The following is an 18,184-nucleotide window of genomic DNA, read 5'->3' as shown; positions in this document are numbered from 1 at the left end:
GGCACGGTGGTGCAGCAGGTAGGTGTCGCAGTCAAACAGCTCCTGGGACCTGGAGGTTATGGGTTTGATTCCCGCTCCAGGTGACTGTCTGTGAGGGGTGTGGTGTGTTCTCCCTGTGTCTGCGTGGGTTTCCTCCGGGTGACTGTCTGTGAGGAGTGTGGTGTGTTCTCCCCGTGTCTGCGTGGGTTTCCTCTGGGTGCTCAGGTTTCCTCCCACAGTCCAAAAACACACGTTGGTAGGTGGATTGGCAACTCAAAAGTGTCCGTAGGGGTGAGTGTGTGTTGCCCTGTGAAGGTCTCTTGCCCCCTCCAGGGTGTATTCCCACCTTGCACCCAATGATTCCAGGTAGGATCTGGACCCACCGTGACCCTGAACTGGATAAGTGCTTATAGATAATGAATGAATGAATTAACCATATACAACACGTTCTCTATAAAAATGAAGAACTACATCATCATGCACAGAACCAGTAAATGATGCAGAAGGTCCTACACAGAATTCGTGTTACTATCTAGAAATATTTCTTTAACTAAAGTACCTTTGAAAAAACATTATTTACCATTACGGGGATTCTAAAAGTCCACATTGTCGTGTGTCACTTTTGTTGTTTATAAAGTTGCAAGATACTTTATGAAGTATAATCAATACAGCTAGTGTATACAAGTGAAACAATATAATGAAAAAGATGTGGCTTGGAAATGGACAATACAGTGCTGGACAAGACATTGGAGCAATGTATGAAGATGACAGGACAATTGAAGTCTTTTTCTAAAGACCAGTTTTAATGCTGAGGTCAACAGAAAGGAAAATGTGCTTTATTTCAGCTGCAGAAAAACAAGTGTTTTTATCTCAGCAAATCTGGGCCCAGTGTGAGATTTCCATCTATACTCTGGAGGAGACACAGATGAGATTCTTGGGCTCTGGTTCTCAGGAGAAATATCTGAGCAGCATTTGTCTCTTGTTGTTGTCTTGTAGAATCTACAGAGATATTAATGAGAACTTTCCTACCAATTTTTCATTTCACACAGTTGTGCGTGAGCACATTTCACGGTGCAAAACCTTTAAGAAGAAAATATTGAATGGTTACATTCCTAAAATTCTAGACTTACATTCAAGTTCCCGACCCAGTTCTTACTGTTTTCTCTCTCTCTCTCTCTCTCTCTCTCTCTCTCTCTCTCTCTTTTTTTTTTTTTCAAAAGTACATTAGGCTAAAGCAATCGCTGGTTCTATCAGCTTTATTAATCTTTGCCTCAGAGTCAGTGGTCAAGCTGAGGCGCTCTGCTATGGATTGCTAATGGCTGTCCTCTCTCAGCCTGAGGATGGGTGAGGAGAGAAACATCTGGATGACAAAAGGCTGGAAAAAACAGCAGCTATGCTACGTGGCATTTTCCGCTCTGGCTGACTCTGAGAGCTGGAGTGGGAGCAGGCCGTGGTGGAGGAGGTGGAGGCGCTGTAATTACTCAGCCTCTCTCCAGCTGCAGACGTGGCGCTGTCTACGAAGCCTAACAAGTCTTCACAAGGCCATCAGCTCACTGGAACACACCGTCTAATTTCAATTAGAGCTAATCATATGAGCTACCATCTGCAGATTACAGGCACAAGCACCTGAAATTACATTTTATTAGTTATACTTTATGGGACACCTAGGCAGATAAGAGCTGGTGCAGTCCCATAGGGAAGAAGAATCTCTGTGAAATGTGAAATTGTGGTTTATGATCATTGTACAACAGTACAATATATTTGACCTCTGCATTTAACCTGACCGTGGCAGCGAACATACACCAGTCCATTGCAGTGAACACACATACAAACATGCACTAGTGATTAGGGGCAGTGAACACACACAGAAAATTGGGCAAGCACTCTCTGTGCCCAGTGTGCATTTTTGGGGTAAGGCTGTGGGGATATATTTGTACATTCTTCTAGACAACAACAGAAATCATATGGAAAAACAGTAAAGGTTTTACTGTAAGTCTTTGATATTTCTCTTAAGAAGAAGAGTCCTGGATTCATATGTCTTCTCTTGAGTTGATAGAAATCTCAGTATGCTCACATTTACCAAGCCTCATCTGTTATCACTACTGTGTCTCATATCTCCTTGTTCTCAAATTCTTTTTCTCCAGAGGAATTTTAGAAAAATCTCCATTAATTCCCCTGAACAATTAGAGAGCAATATATGAGCAAATAATCACAATTTAATTCACCAAACATGGTGGATATTTGCTGAAGGCATATTTGAGTTTGTTTCATATTTTTCAGATTATTTTATAGGCATAGACACATGTACTTAGAAATTGACGTATGGTCAGAAATAATATTGAATGTTACATGCTAGTCTGCCTGGGTTTATCATTAAATTTGTAACCCAGTTTTGGTAACATTGTTAAATAGCATTCCCTCAGTGGATAGAAGGTACTAAGGTAATAAGGAATTTTCAAAATTGAAAAGAAAATCTATATATTTAAACTTCATAAACATGACAACATTTTATGGGCATTCTTTCAAATTTCTTGATGTATCAACACATGGCACTTTTAAAAATAGTTTAACCAAAGGAATGTTGCACAGAGGTGTCAGACTCCAGAGAGAAAAGCTTAACCTCACTGTTTCCACACTACATACATTCACTGTTACATGTTTAATACATTTCCAAGTTTAAAAGCCCAGGTGAGTAATGTTTATTTGAGCTTGAGGTGTATCTGTCATAAGTTGGGAGCGGCTACATATTGATCCCCAGGAAGCAAATTTGATCAGCTTGCACTCTGCAATCACAAATAATAAACAAATTGTTAACTGTATCTGCTTATATGGCAAGTAATTATCTTGTTAAATCACATTACCAATCCCCAGAATCACAACTGGCCTAACAACATATGTAAGAGAACCTACTGTCTGGGGAGGTTCGCTTGGTTCTAGACCTTTCACGTTCATTTAACATCAGGGAAAACTTGTACATGTTGTGCATTTCTGTCCAAAACATTCCATCAAAGTCAGCGACCAACGTGTTGATACAAGAAAGCATTTTATTACTTTCCATTTTTCAATTACAAAAATAGTTTATGATGCAAAGGCGGGATTTATTTTGGACTGCATCCTTTCACTGGCCAATTTATGGGAAACACCTCTTTTTCGGGCCCTGTCTGAAAATAGTTAAGATCTGAATCACGCAGCAGACGGCATGCTTTTGACCACTGCTTCCTCAATAAAGCTTCAGAGACTTTTAAAAAGATCGTGGCCTCAGAGGCAGAGGGACATAAGGCCTCTATTCATTCTGCTTCCTGTTTTGCCTCTGTGTAAATGCTGGGCATGCTGAACCCTGCAATAGCAAATAATATTAAACATGGGACTGGAATAAATTATAGCACCTGAGTTTACAGTGGAGATAACCCAGCTCTACGCCTCCCGTAAGTAAACAGCAATACAGCTTCACCTCCGACCTCAGAGCCGCTTACAAAAGCAGTGCAGAGGTGTAAAGTCTGTGCTAATAGAGATGGGTTTCTATTTAAAACATGATAAAAGAACACAGTAGCAACACGTGTCATTACATAACCTGAGGAAGAGCATGTGTCCTCTTTCATTACATCATCTCAACGGCAGGCCGCAAACAAATAAACATAGCAAGAGTCTTTTCAGCACAAAGCTCATCATTGTCTCAGATTATTGGTTTGACTGTGTCATTTTGAAAGGATCAGCTCAACACCAGCAATTCTAACTGCAGCTAACCCTTAGCAGTCTGAGATGTTAACCCTTAGAAGACTTTAACTGCAGGCTAGTCACATATAATTAGGCTATAGTAATAATAAATTCTAACTACGATTCATTTATATGTTGTAAGAGCATATTTAAAGTTTTTAAATATTTGTTCCAGGACAAAAGCTAATCTGAAAAACATAGACATATAATATAATGATTCAAATCATAATAGCACTTTACAGCACAGAAATAAGCAGGACAAAATATGGTATTATTATTATTATTATTATTATTATTATTGTTATTATTATTTTGTATTTATGCAAAAAGTTGACAATTGAATAATATAAATTCCCTATTTTTTAAAATTAAATAATCAGTAAGTATACCTGTAATGCGTTTTAAACTATTGTGTAACTATTACACAAAAAATGAAGTTTTTCTGTTGAAATGATATGATATTGATGTAAGATAATAATTAATGTTCTTCTTCTTTGTTTTTGATATGCTTTGTCTTTAAATGATCAGGAACAGTGTGATGTACATACAGTAGCAGGCTGAAGTTACAGTGAAACTGCACAGTCTTACAGCTGTAAAATACAATCGTCTCCTTTCCTTCTTGTTTCTCAGTTACTGCACCTCAGCTAGTCAGTGTGTGTTTTGTATAACGGGTGAAGATGTTGCCTTTTACACAGAAGACTAAGTGTTCAAATCCTAATTTGGGTAAGCACAGATCAGTAAGAACTGATGACTAAGATTTGATTCCCTGCCTAAGTAAAGCAAATGACTTGTTATCAACTGAACTGAGATGTACAAACAGATTCAATTTGGAAATGTTCCAAAATGCACACATCGATGTCCATTTGTTTAAATAAGAGCTGCTAATGATGCAATGTCTCATTTACTGTCTCATCTATGCTGAAAAGTAGAATGCTACTACCCAGACATCACTAAATTGGTTTTTCAAGAAACTGGATAAATGTGAGTCTTGCCATGAACTTAAACTTGTGCCATTGACATCAGGCGTTACTTCTTGCCCTCCATCTCCTGTTATTGATTAACTATCTCTACTATATCCCACTCCTCCTCTTCCTGTTCCAGTCAGTAACAGAGTCTCACCTTGTCACTCAAAGACAGTCCATTGTTTATAACCTTATAGTGCTATATGCCTTAGCCTAACAACAATACTGAATGCCTATAGGCTAAGTTTGTTGAATTTGTTGAAAAAACTGAACATGTGCATGAGCTAGATTCGCAGCACGCTACTTCAAAATGTACATAATTTCTTATGGATCTGATTACTGAAATATTAGTTAGTAACAAGTAAGGAATGAATATCCATGTGTACATAAAACCTGTTATTATAACATTCCCAAATTATCATCCACTTATGACTGATCTGTAAATTTCTACCAAAATATGCAAATCTCCTCTTCTGCTTACAGACACAAACTGACCTTAAGTTAAGAATCTTTTCTTTTGATTACATATAAATGTTCTGATTAGCTCTGAAATGAAATGAAGGGTTATATCATGATTTTTCCCTCATCTGTCATTATCAATTATATACCTGAGTGCACACTACACTTTTGGAGAGTCTTGACATTTAAGAACCATTTGAGAACTGCGATAGCAAAACTGCTAACAGACATTTAATATAATTATGCAATAGAATTTTGATTGAATGAAGGAGTTTGAGTTTTGCATTTTACATTTTACATCTTGATTGGCCATGGATGCTGATGTGACCCACAGTAATGATATTCAGCAAATATTCACTAAATGTTTTTATGTGCATTACATACAACTGACCTGAAAAAAGGTACTGATCTATTTCACACTTTGCAGCATGTACTAGTGTCAAAATTATGGAAAAATTTCACAGAAATCTGAGCAGTTTAACAGAGGTAACAGGTAAACAATGTAACATTGATGCAATTAAGCTTTTGTTGGAGGCACTCTGCAACAGTCTCATCTTGTGAGGAGTAAGAACATCTCAGAAACACAATGGCTGCTCATCATTTCCTTCCTCTACGTTTCCCTGAGAGAATGACAGAGGCAAAATGGAAACATGTGGGGAATCTATCAAGACAGAGAATAATGACCGGGAGACAGATGGAGGGGTGAATGGAACTGTGTGTTGTCTGTAAATTTCTCCTGCAGCCGTTAAGTGGGTGTCATGGTAGCAGAGTGGGACAGCAGGGTTGCAGGGAAAGCATGTGGGGTGAGGATGAGCAGCTCGCAGGGCCAGCAATGGATCCAGCTGCTGGGAAAAGAGGTGACGTGTACAGAAGAAACCAAGTTACTGCTGTAAATTACGTTCTGGCAATGAATCTGGCTGATGAAACAGCACCAGGAGAAGAAGCAAGAGGCTAGCAATGAGCAGAAATTTCAGACGAATGATAATGGCAGATTCAAGAGGAAAAGAAACAAAGCTTCTACTTGTGGCTAAGGACTAGAAGAGATATCATACTAATGCTGCTACAGACTTTTTATTTATTTTTTAACATTTTTTCCACTAAGGTCATAGCAGTGAATGAGTGAAGTGTGAAGTTTATGCTAAAGCTACATGTGCTGTTTTTGTTACTTTTTTTTGCTGATATAAGTAGAAGAGAAGAAGAAGCAAAGATTAAGTTCATGACTAAAAAAAACAAGCATATCTCAGGCTTATGCTAATGCTACACTAGAAGGTTTCCCTAAGGTCAGAATATATTTCTGGAGGCTTATGTACCACAGTGAAGTCATATTCATTTTATAAGCCATTTTCTAACCTCTTTTCACCCTTAGAATTAAACAAGCTCTTAATGCTACAGAACCTTTAAGGCTGCTGAATGTAGAAGAGAAGAAACAAAGGCTGAGTGGAACAGCTAAAAACAACCAGAAATATCACACTCATGTTAATGCTACAATTTTTTTTGTCTCAGAATTAGAAAATATTTTATGATGTAGTTAATAATTGGGTTTACTGTCTGTTTACACTGTAAATAGCATTTACACAGCCGGTCTATTTGCACTAACTCTGCCTAGTACATAATATGTCTAGGATATGTTTACTTTTTCACCATTATATTGGGTGTTGGTAAAAATGACCTGCTTAAGAACAAGCAGAATCATTTTATTACATTTGAATCAAATCAATATATATATCCATAATTTTACATGTAAATAGCAAGATGCTAATATGGACACTAAGTGTAAAGGCTATTTACACAACGTGACAATACCATTATCATTCCATTTAATATAAATATCTCCTGCATTTATCATGAAATGATATAATGTTATAAAATTAGGTTGCACTGAAAGTTAATGGCCTTTGAATTCCATTTCTCTTTGTAATATTTTCCTTACTAATATGTCATTTTTCCTTTCCCATTTCCTGTGCACAATATAAAAATAAATGTGTCTTTATGATACATTTTTAACATTAAGTCAGGCCACCAGCAGTTCAGATGGTGGCCTGACAATGAATCTCAGTCCATTCTTCCTCATTTGGTTCTTCAACAGAAAAGGCATTTGGTCGATTAAAATGCTTTAATACAGTGGTGATTAGAATGTAAAAGAGTAAAATGTGTTATGCCGTTAATGTCCGTATATTGCCACATCAGCAGTTTTTACCTCAAAGCCGTAATCTACATTTAATTACTGAGCCAGCAATTCTGTCCACTGAGTGACATTTAAAGGAGAACAAATTAGAATTACCGAGTGCAGTGTTTCATAGATAAATCATTATAGCAATAGTGATTTTTTTTTTGCTCACTGATAATCCATGCAACTGCACTCTCGAAAATAACATTTAAAATGCACTGTGGGAAGGTTCTTCTCATTTCAAGGCCAGTATGATATCTGCATTTTTCTTGTACTTTATTCCTTTCCTTTAAGTATTAATATATGTATACAGGCTTAGGCTCAATGCACTGTCACAGTTCTATTTTACATGATCAATTTCAATAACCTCCCTTTATCTCTGATGTAAAATGAATGTTTTTGTTAATGTGCCTCGAAAATATGTATGTAAATTATATCTGTTCTGATTGGCTGCCCTATACCTTTCCATGTCTATACTGACACATAGCTAATGACTACAACTTTAAAGGAACACTAGGTAAGATTTGGGGTTTTTGCTCCTGGGGCTCCCCCTTGTGTAATTCATTTTTACAGAACTGCTGAAATCGACGGGAGGGGGAGAGATAAGGACTTACATAGGGCAATTTCTGCAGGGCTGAGCCCAGAGTAGTAACAAAATAGACTCTAGTCTCCCTGATAGAGGTCAGTGAAGCCTCACAATGATTTTGAAGCTGTACTTTTAAGACATTTTAACAGGCATGCTAAACTACTGTTATCTACATTCATGAGTCTGTGTAACACCAAAAAAATGAGCTTCCTCCTAAATAAAGATTTATTGCTTGCTTGTTGATTGATTGGTTGGTTGACTGATTAAAATATATATACATGTTGATATGCTACATCAACCACTTATCACAAAACGAAGAATTCATTCATTCAAATCTCATTTACAAAATTTATTTGCCAAAGAACAATCTATTGAAAAGTATTTCAGGAATTCTAACAGTACTTATTATATGACAATGCTCCAAAGGCCTTATTTTTAAGAGGTGTAAGGTGTAAGTTTGCAAAATGTAGACTTCTCTTTTTGTGCAAAAATGATCTTAATGTCTATAAAAAGTACAGTGCTGCTTTCAAAGTCTAGACAGTGAGCTGTGGAGAGGGAAAAGTCAAACCGAGGCTCGAAGCTGAGAAGTGGAGTGTGTACTTTGTGGACAGAGTTGTGTCTTCTTACTGACTGGCTGGCCTGATTACACATGTCTCTACCTGTACAACATGCCAGCAATCACACACTGTCCTCCGCACTCTGAGCTTCAAAAAGAAAGGAGAAATGTTTCATTGTGTCCCTGAGCTCTGACTTAGCTGATATCTTTCCGATTCTCTGCAATCAAGGTTTCCAGAATGTTAAAGGAAAATCTGAGACTATGATGCACACCAGACTCATCCCTCTACACCCACCAAATTGACTGTGCCATTCTAGCATTGTTTATATACATGAGGCTGTCTGAACTGTCTATTATTCTTCATTTTCTTAAGTGGAAATCTGGGTTTCCTGATAAAAGACAGAACTCTGTTCCAACATGTTCCTCAACCTTCCTTTAGAGATGGAGTGAGTTCTGATCACAGTGAAGCAAAGGGCAGTCTAAACACGCACCTCTTGACTTTCTGGCTGGAATATAATGATATGATCACGTTTTCCTGAATGCCTCATATTAACAAACCATCGCCTGCCCAGACAGCACTCCTTTTTAACTGGGACAAGAATTCAGAAAGAAAAAGCATTTCTTGTGCACTTACACCCACTGGCCACTTTGCTGGTTACTCTTAACTGTAATCAACATTCAGTCCATTATATCTGTGGCCAGTACACTGAACATATGTTGTATGTGATAAACAGTATATTCAAATATGTTCTGCAATTTCAGATTTGTATTTGTTTTGGTCTTTCTGTGTGGTGTTGTTGTTTACAGAATCTCCAGGAATATTTTCAAAGTTCAGAATTAGGTTGTTTTCTACTTCATGACTGAACAATAAAAATGAAACATCCAGATTTACCACTCATTTTCTTTTTACTTTTTTCCTCTTTACACAAGCAGATACTTAACCTCCTTAGAAATATCCCCTGAAAAGTAATGCCTTGTATACATTGACTGTTTTGGTTGGAAAGTAAACAAAGGTGTTTGCCCCTGATTTTTCTTATAAAATACTTTATATATAACATTATCTGTATTTATTGGGAATTTTGGGAAATTGTCACTCAGGAAATTGTCAGGCCTGTTATTTATCGGCGTATATGTATATGGAGTGTACAAAACTGCTCTATATGAATGTCACAGTTATTTATCTAGTTATGTACTAATTTTTTAAGTGCTGCTATTCAAAGGAAGATGAGGAAAGAATGGTGATTTGAATTTCTGCAGCATGTTTGTCCTTATCGATACAGGCACAGTATGTTCTTTGATTTTACTAAATGATCTCTGCTTGCCAAGGTACACAAGATATGAATTGAGGTTTTTCATTTGGCTACACACTGCAGCCTGCTGGTCAGATGAGGACTGCCAAGAAAAGCCTGGTTGCTGATTTGAATCATTTTATCATTTTCTCACCTTAAACACGCACACACATATATATATATATATATATTTTTTTTCTGTTTTACAATAGTTAGGACCACAGAGCAGGCATAATTTTGGTGGTGGATAAATCTCAGCACTGCAGTGATACTGACATTTTGTTGGTGTGTTAGTGTGTGTTGCGTTGGTATGGGCAGCTCAGGCAGAGCAACATCTGCCTTGTATATAATATAATATACAGGGCAGACTGTACATTAATATATAATATAATACAGTAGAATTTACGTCTGTCTGAACCTGAATAAAATTAAATATTAATGTGTGGATGCATTCGATATCAATACATACTAAATTGAAATGTTTTTTGGGAAGACGTCTAATAATGAAATTCCTTTTACTGTTTTTAAAGTGTGAGCAATCCTCAAGGAAACACACAACTGAGTTTTTGTGCTCCGGTGTTGCCAGTGTTGAATTTACTCCAGTTTACACATACATCACTGATATAATATTGTCTATAGAAGTACACACCAGCAAACAAAAATCTTTGGAAAAAATCTTTATCAACAGCAAAACTGAACAATAAATATTAATTTCAGAAAGATATGTTATTGCAATTGTTTTATATGGTTATTTGCAAAATCCTTTGTGTAACTCATGTACAGGTGGAGTACATTGTTCATGTGGCTACCCTGGCTATTTTGAAGTCTAAGGGAGGGTTATAAACAGTGTTCAGATAAGCACAGGGCTATTATCTTGACTCAGATGATGGAAAAAGCTACACAGGACCATGCCTGCTCGTTTGTTTTGTTTGTGTGTGTGTGTTTTAGTGTGCCTATTTGGTGGGCTCTGTTTGCTGAAAAAAGAGCCTGAAGGCAAACCCTATGAGAAATCTGTCCCCCTTTTGACTCAGTTCTGTGCTAATCATACCCTTTGGATAACAAATTGTCTGGGAAGACCATCATCAAAGCTTACATGAATTATCATAATGTAAACAGTGTCATGGCTGCATTTCTCTTGCAACAGCAGCAAAAGAAACACCTCTTGGATCTAATAGAGAGAAAATACTGATATCTCCAGCTTCTGGGATCAAGATTTGGACCAGAATCCACACCATATGACTGATCCAAAACCTGGGAATACACAGAAAGAGTGGAAAGAGTCACGATGAACTCCGTGAGAGTGCTGAGTGCTCTGGTGTGTGTGGAGTTCCTGTTATACATGGTGTGTCTTTGTGCCCCACAGTGGCTAGTGCAGCCAGGGGGAGCTTGTGAAGGCCTCTTCACGATCTGTAACACTTACCAAGACTTGTTCAGCTGCACCACATTCCCAGCCTGGATGGGTGAGCATTGCTTTTTAATACCTTTTCCTTCAAAAACCCAACCAGCATCCTAGATCTGGAAGAATCAGTTGCATTTGACAGTGACACTGCAGAACGATTAATCATTTACAGTGGTATATTGCTATCAGTGTCTTACAACAATATTGATATTTATTTTAGTACTGCTGATATACAACCTCATCACTGTTGTTTTCTTTTTTTTTAACATGATTTAAATTCAGCAGCTGTTATTCATATTTAATAACATTTTTTTAAACAAATCATCCCTGTTAGTGGTTCTTCTGCCATTAATTTACATAAAACATTAAGAACACTTTTCCCTTAGCAATTATTTTTTGTACAAATTAGTTGTCTGATCTAATTCATAATCATGCAAAATTATATTTATGTAAAGACCAACTAGATGCAATAATCTGAATGTTCTTTAAGATCTATTTGATCTTTTAATCTTTACTCTTTAATATGATTTTAAATATATTTGCAAAGAATATAATATATTTAATATAGGGCGGCAACATGTAGTGTCACTGTCACAAAGCTCCAGTGTCCTGGGGATGTGGGGTTGAGCCCCAGTCTGGGTGGCTGTGTGGAATTTGGTGTGTTCTCCCTGTGTCCGTGAGGGTTTCCTACTGGTTTACTAGATTGGCGACTCAAAAGTGTCCATAGTTGTGAGTGTGTGTCACCTTGTGAAAGACTGGCGCCAACTCCGGGGTGCGTTCCTGCCTTTTGCCCAGTAATTCCAGGTAGGCCCCGGACACACCCCGACCCTGAATTGGATAAGCGGTTAGAGAAAATATATATATTTAATATATTATTGCATATGCTTAGATAGGCCTATGTTTGAAAAATTTTTTAGGACACTGTTAACTGGATATTTATTGGTGGACTATTCTCAGTCCAGCAGTAATACTAAGGTGATTAATGTATATAATCTGGTTTAATTGTATTACTGTTAGGCTCATACAGTCTTACTTGGATGTTCCTGGCAAGTTCCTCTATTCTGTCATTGGCCACACTTGTTGTAATTCAGTCAGCTATTTCCCAAGGAAAACGTGCCATTGTGGCCCTTCTACTGAACATCCTCTCAGGTAAGAGCCATACTTATTTCCATATGTTACCAAACATGAATGGAATTGCAGCTGTAGCAGTTGATACATTAAACAGAAAGGGTGGTCATGTAGCAATGTTGCAACATCTGGCAACACATGATTACCAATACATCAAAATCCCCTTCACACATGCTGCCAGTGCAGTCATACACATAATGGACTAGCATTGTCCTTAAATATGTCCTTGATGACTCTAAATGAATGAAGTATTGTTATATAACTGTGTTCTCACAGACATATTAAACTGTTTCTGTTTTACCAGTTGCTTTTTGCGTCAGTGCCCTCATTGCCTTCATGGTGTCTATTGAGAACCGTTTGCCTGAGATGGTCAAGTTCCTTGGTTGGGCTTTCTACATCTGCTGTGCAACTCTCCTCTATGCATCTATAGTGTCTGTAGCTCTAGGAATAGTGAAAGGATCCTCAAGTGTGGGGCCAGTTAGCCCACACCACTCTTCAGACCTGCAGCTTGTACCCCCTTAGAGCACCATGCCCTTACCCAAAAACACTAAAAGGGCATTTCCCAGAACTAGGGTACACTTAGTGTTGAACTGTGCAGCATTCTGGGTGGAGATTCTGCACTCAGAACTATACTTAAAGTAGCAATCAGTCATTTTATCCACCAACTTCTCCAGTTTATGAAAGAGCCATTGTACTAATCATACTTTTTTCAGTGAGGGACTACACCACAATTTGATTCCTCATCACGTCTGTTGCACTTTATAGAAACCATGTAAAAATAATAAAAAGCCATGCTGTAAAATGCTCTTTGTGTATATTTGTGTTAAATATAACAGATTGCTCCATTAATCCTTGCCTGGTAAACTAAGGCTAAATGTTCTGTCAGTTTGGCTGATCATATATATACATACAGGTGCTGGTCATATAATTAGAACATCATGAAAAAGTTTATTTATTTCAGTAATTCCATTCAAAAATTGAAACCTGTATTTTATACTCATTCATTACACACAGACAGATATATTTCAAGTGTTTATTTCTTTTAATTTGATGATTATAACTGACAACTAATGAAAACCCCAAATTCATCAGAAAATTAGAATATTACTTAAGACCAATAAAAAAAGGATTTTTAGAAATGCTGTCCAACTGAAAAGTATGAGCATGTACAGCACTCAATTCTTAGTTGGGGCTCCTTTTGCCTGAATTACTGCAGCAATGCGGGGTGGCATGGAGTCGATCAGTCTGTGGCACTGCTCAGGTGTTTTAATGAGAGCCCAGGTTGTTCTGATAGTGGCCTTCAGCTCTTCTGCATTGTTGGGTCTGGCGTATTGCAATCTTCCTCTTCACAATCTATGGGGTTAAGGTCAGGTGAGTTTGCTGGCCAATTAAGAACAGGGACACCATGGTCCTTAAACCATGTACTGGTAGCTTTGGCACTGTGTGCAGGTGCCAAGTCCTGTTGGAAAATGAAATCTGCATCTCCATAAAGTTGTTCAGCAGCAGGAAGCATGAAGTGCTCTAAAACTTCCGGGTAGACGGCTGCATTGACCTTGGACCTCAGAAAACACAGTGGACCAACACCAGCAGGAGACATGGCACCACAAACCATCACTGACTGTGGAAACACTGGACCTCAAGCAACGTGGGTCTCTTCCTTCAGACTCTGGGACCTTGATTTCCAAAGCAAATGCAAAATTTACTTTCATCAGAGAACATAACTTTGGATCACTCAGCAGCAGTCCAGTCCTTTTTGGAAGCGAGACTCTTCTGATGCTGAGCCTTGTTCAAGAGTGGTTTGACACAAGGAATGCGATGCTGAAACTCATGTCTTGCATTCGTCTGTGCATGGTGGTTCTTTAAGCACTGACTCCAGCTGCAGTCCAGTCTTTGTGAATCTCCCCCACATTTTTGAATGAGTTTTGTTTCACAGTCCTCTCCAGGGTGAGGTTATCCTTATTGATTGTACACTTTTTTCTACCACATCTTTTCCATCCCTTTGCCTCTCTATAAATGTGCTTAGACACAGAGCTCTGTGAACAGTCAACATCTTTAGCAATGACCTTTTGTGTCTTGCCCTGCTTGTGTAAAGTGTCAATGGTCGACTTTTGAACAACAGTCATCTCCATGATTGTGGAGCCTACAGAACGAGACTGAGAGACCATTTAAAGGCCTTTGCAGGTGTTTTGAGTTAATGAGCTGATTACAGTGTGGCACCAGGCATCTTCAATATTGAACCTTTTCACAATATTAAAATTTTCTGAGAGACTGAATTTGTTTTCATTAGTTGTCAGTTAGAATCTTCAAATTAAAAGAAACAAACATTGGAAATATATCAGTCTGTGTGTAATGAATGAGTATAATATACAAGTTTCACTTTTTGAATGGAATTTCCGAAATAACTTTTTCATGATATTCAAATTTTATGACCAGCACCTATATATATATATATATATATATATATATATATATATATATATATATAGTTTAAACTAAGCCAAACAGGAAAGTCCAGTTGTAATTCAAACTATGATGAAACTAGTAGGGAAAATGAAACTAGTAGGGAAAAAACAAGGTTTATCCCAGGATTACACAACAGGATCTCACATAATACTGTGAGAAACAAATTGTAATGTTACCCCCCAGTGGCACACAACACATTCTATGTATTCACTTTGTCTTTGTATTTCTTGTAATGTTATAAATTACATATTTTACAGGTGATAAATTGTAACCCTCAGTTTCAAATGTTACCTTTGTTCTGTTTTCAACTATAGGGTTAATTTGTAATTCATTGCATTCTGTTTATTTACATTGAGAACAGCATCCCAAATTGTACGGAAATATATTAAAAATATATTATGGAAAACTATCAAAAGTTGTACATTTTGAAATATTTTCACCAAATAAAATTGTCAGTGTAAGAAAGAGTAAAAACATGAGCCCAGGACAATAAGATAACTTCAAACAGGGCATGAAAACTTTATTTTTGCATATGTGCATGTATACAGTCATGATTATACAATTACAAAGCGGTGTATGCTGACATAATTAATTGTTATAATGCAGTCATAAAAAGGAGCAGTTTTAGTAAAACTATCTAGCATTAGATACTAATATTTCTATTACTCAGCTTATCACGTTATATTTCATGGTACACAGCTGGAGAGGTTCAAAAAGCTACTTCCACTGGTCCTCATATTCACACTTCAGACTTCATTCTTTAGATGTGAAATCAGACAGCCATCCATGATCTCCAAATCATTAGCCATTATGACATGTCAAATGGACAAATATAAAAAGGGGAACAGAAATTGAGATTAAAATCCAAGATGAAGACACATTTACTGGAAAATAAGACGTGTATTTAGACAAAGTTCAATACAGATGCAGATCAATAAATTATTAATAACTGGTATTACAAATGGAGGCTTACATGGTTATATAGATAGAGGTAGTAATGTTCTGTATCTTTTCTATTTTGTGCCAATATAAGTGACAGTCTTCCCTGTCTTTTTCAGTGTTTCCAGGAGAATATCTGTATCTTTGTCTGACTCAATGAAGACCTTCTTGTTTGGAAGGTCAATGTCAAACTTGACATCTGTTGAAAAGAAAAACACAAACATATCACTCATTCAAAACTGAAATGAGTCCTCTGCATGTCACAAGTAAAATTCTTACACAGAGAAAGTGCTTACTGTGTTCATTCCCATAGACGCTTAAATGCAGAGACTTGATTTCCCCAAGGACATTTGGTGATCAGGGCAGTTCTGAGGTTTTAATGCCAATTAAAGCTACCCCACAAAAAATGATTACAAAACAATGCTTAAAAATAACTGTTACAATGCGCATGACACACTTTTATGAGAGGTCTGAGGCAATGTTTTAACAGAAACTGGCCTAGGGAAACATGGAGGGTGTATTAAGGCAAAATAGTCCCTAAAGATTTCCTCTTAGTAACGTGACATGACATTAAAAACACAAGTTCACAGGTCAGAAGTGTCTGTATTTGCACTGTGGACTTTGTTACCACTGGTTCCTGTTTACCAGCTTTTTTACAGCTTTATCTACAGTTTAATATCTGTCTCATGTAAAAGGTTTCATCTCAATGACTAAATTATACAAAATTTTTGAAAACTGGTGGAATTTCCATTAAGACTATCATGAATGTTGCTATTAAATAATATGATGTCCATTCACGACATAATGTGTAAAAATATTTCATTTTAATTTGTCGTTCCCATACATTTGGTGTTCGATGTTCCCACTGTTTATTTTATTTTGCAGTCCTCCATATAATAACACATAGGACTATTTATAATTTAGCTTCTAACTTCTGGTCATGCTTTACCCAGTTTGTTTCATATTAAGCCCATAACACTTGCTCTATCCCTTCTCATAATACTGAACTTAAAAAACCTATTTCGACAAATAATACCATTCTACGTGTTACTCTTTAGAATTGCACAAATATGCTCTGTATACCCACCTAATTTCTTGAGAACCCGTGTGACTGCACCAGAGCACCCCTCGCATGTCATATCAACAAAGAATTCGTGAGTCTGTGGATAAACAATAGTTTAAACTAATGTTAGCAAAACCGTGAGGAAAACAGAAACTGTAACGTTAAATCAAACTCTACAGGCTGCTAGCTAGTTAGCACAACAACCACAAAATCATCAGAGGCCTTTAGACAGTAGAAAACCTGAAATCTTTCCTGAACTCACGAATTTAACATAATAGAACATTTACCGTCATGATCCGATAAAATTTAAAGACGCTGAGTGTATTCAAGTCCTTCTGTTCTCTTTTAGTCAAACGCAATGAGAAAACTCAAACTCCAGCACAAGCAGCTGACCGGGGACTCAGGGATCATCGATAAATTACCGCCATAAACCGTTTATCTGTCTGAGGAGGGCACTTTTAGAAGATAGTAGAATCTGAGGATGTTTTAGTCATTTAATTTTACTTCATCAACCAAATATGAAGCATGATGTATTGCTAAAACCATAATTTCAAAGCATTTTATCAATGTCATTGTCATGTTTTTCTCAGGATATGTAAGTAAATATAAATAATAAACACATATTAATCTCTGTATTTCATGTCCTGCTAAGCAAGAGTCAGCAATCTTATCCACAACGGGCCGGCAAAATTTGCAAATTACATGGCGCAGTATATATGGCAGTAGGGAGCATGTGATTGAGCAATATGTGATGAGATATAACAAAATAATAAATAGAATATTAGCTTTATTTGAAGTTTCTTTTACATATTTCCATATGAACTTAATATTCGGTAACAGTTTTTAAATCGCAAAGGGTTTACACACACTTTTACTTAAAGCGAGGAAACGTGAATTTCTAATACGGTCCCTTCAAAAACCAAAATCTGAAGCGTGTTGTAAACGTGCGAGGCTTTATTCAGACGACCCCTGGAGCTGTATCAGCTGATCTCCATGTCATGTGACTTCAGTCGTGAACACCTAGGAAACAACAAGGAGGACCGGCGGGTTTCACGCGGGGTTCAGAGGCTATAACATGACCACGCTTTTGATAAATGTGTCACTTTGGTTGGTTAGTGGACAATGACTCGGAGCAGGCCTGTTTATTAAAGAGAGAAATCTGCTGTTTGCTTTGCGGTAAGTCAGCGTCATTTCACCGCAATAGTGAATGCGGAGGTTGCCGTAAGAGCTGGCTGCTGTAGGAAGTGAGTGAGCCAGGGTTTGTAATGAATGCTCAGCAAAGATTAGAGTTATAAACCTGTGTGTGCTTGTATTTGTTCTAGGAATTAATGAATGTTTGTTTAAAGGAGACAGCACAGTTCTGAACGACGCTGGTGCCAGTATATTGCCCTGCAATAGAGCAAACATAAATAATGGGTCCACTTTATATTAACACTACTTTGAAAAACTTCATAATAAGTCTGTGTGTGTAATTGCAGTT

General features: G+C 37.2%; 2 protein-coding genes across 4 annotated transcripts in view; one reads left to right on the top strand and one right to left on the bottom strand.

Annotated features, from left to right (window-relative positions):
- Positions 1 to 15,197: 15,197 nt before the first annotated feature.
- atox1 (antioxidant 1 copper chaperone) lies at positions 15,198 to 17,120 on the bottom strand. Its single transcript, XM_066649973.1, has 4 exons — positions 16,992 to 17,120; positions 16,729 to 16,801; positions 15,676 to 15,840; positions 15,198 to 15,493 (listed from the first exon to the last, which is right to left on the bottom strand). The coding sequence occupies exons 1-3, from the start codon at positions 16,995 to 16,997 to the stop codon at positions 15,716 to 15,718; spliced, it is 204 nt and encodes a 67-aa protein (XP_066506070.1). The 5' UTR covers positions 16,998 to 17,120; the 3' UTR covers positions 15,198 to 15,493; positions 15,676 to 15,715.
- Positions 17,121 to 17,704: 584 nt separating this feature from the next.
- slc36a1 (solute carrier family 36 member 1) overlaps positions 17,705 to 18,184 on the top strand; it is a 45,121-nt gene continuing 44,641 nt past the window's right edge. For all 3 annotated transcript variants that reach the window (XM_066649473.1, XM_066649474.1, XM_066649475.1), the window contains exon 1: positions 17,705 to 17,880. The gene's annotated coding sequence lies outside the window, so the exon portion shown is untranslated. The remainder of the gene's footprint in view (positions 17,881 to 18,184) is intronic.

The sequence above is a fragment of the Hoplias malabaricus genome, chromosome 17 (genome assembly GCF_029633855.1).
Source record: "Hoplias malabaricus isolate fHopMal1 chromosome 17, fHopMal1.hap1, whole genome shotgun sequence".
NCBI classification, from domain to species: Eukaryota; Metazoa; Chordata; class Actinopteri; order Characiformes; family Erythrinidae; genus Hoplias; species Hoplias malabaricus.
Note: the sequence above shows the minus strand (reverse complement) of the source record. Positions and strands in the feature narration are given on the sequence as shown.

What these genes read in the sequence shown, in the direction of transcription:
- atox1 (XM_066649973.1), bottom strand. An exon ending in ACGGGTTCTCAAGAAATTAG is followed by an intron (nt 15,841 to 16,728) that starts GTGGGTATACAG and finishes TCTTTTCAACAG; the next exon opens with ATGTCAAGTTTGACATTGAC.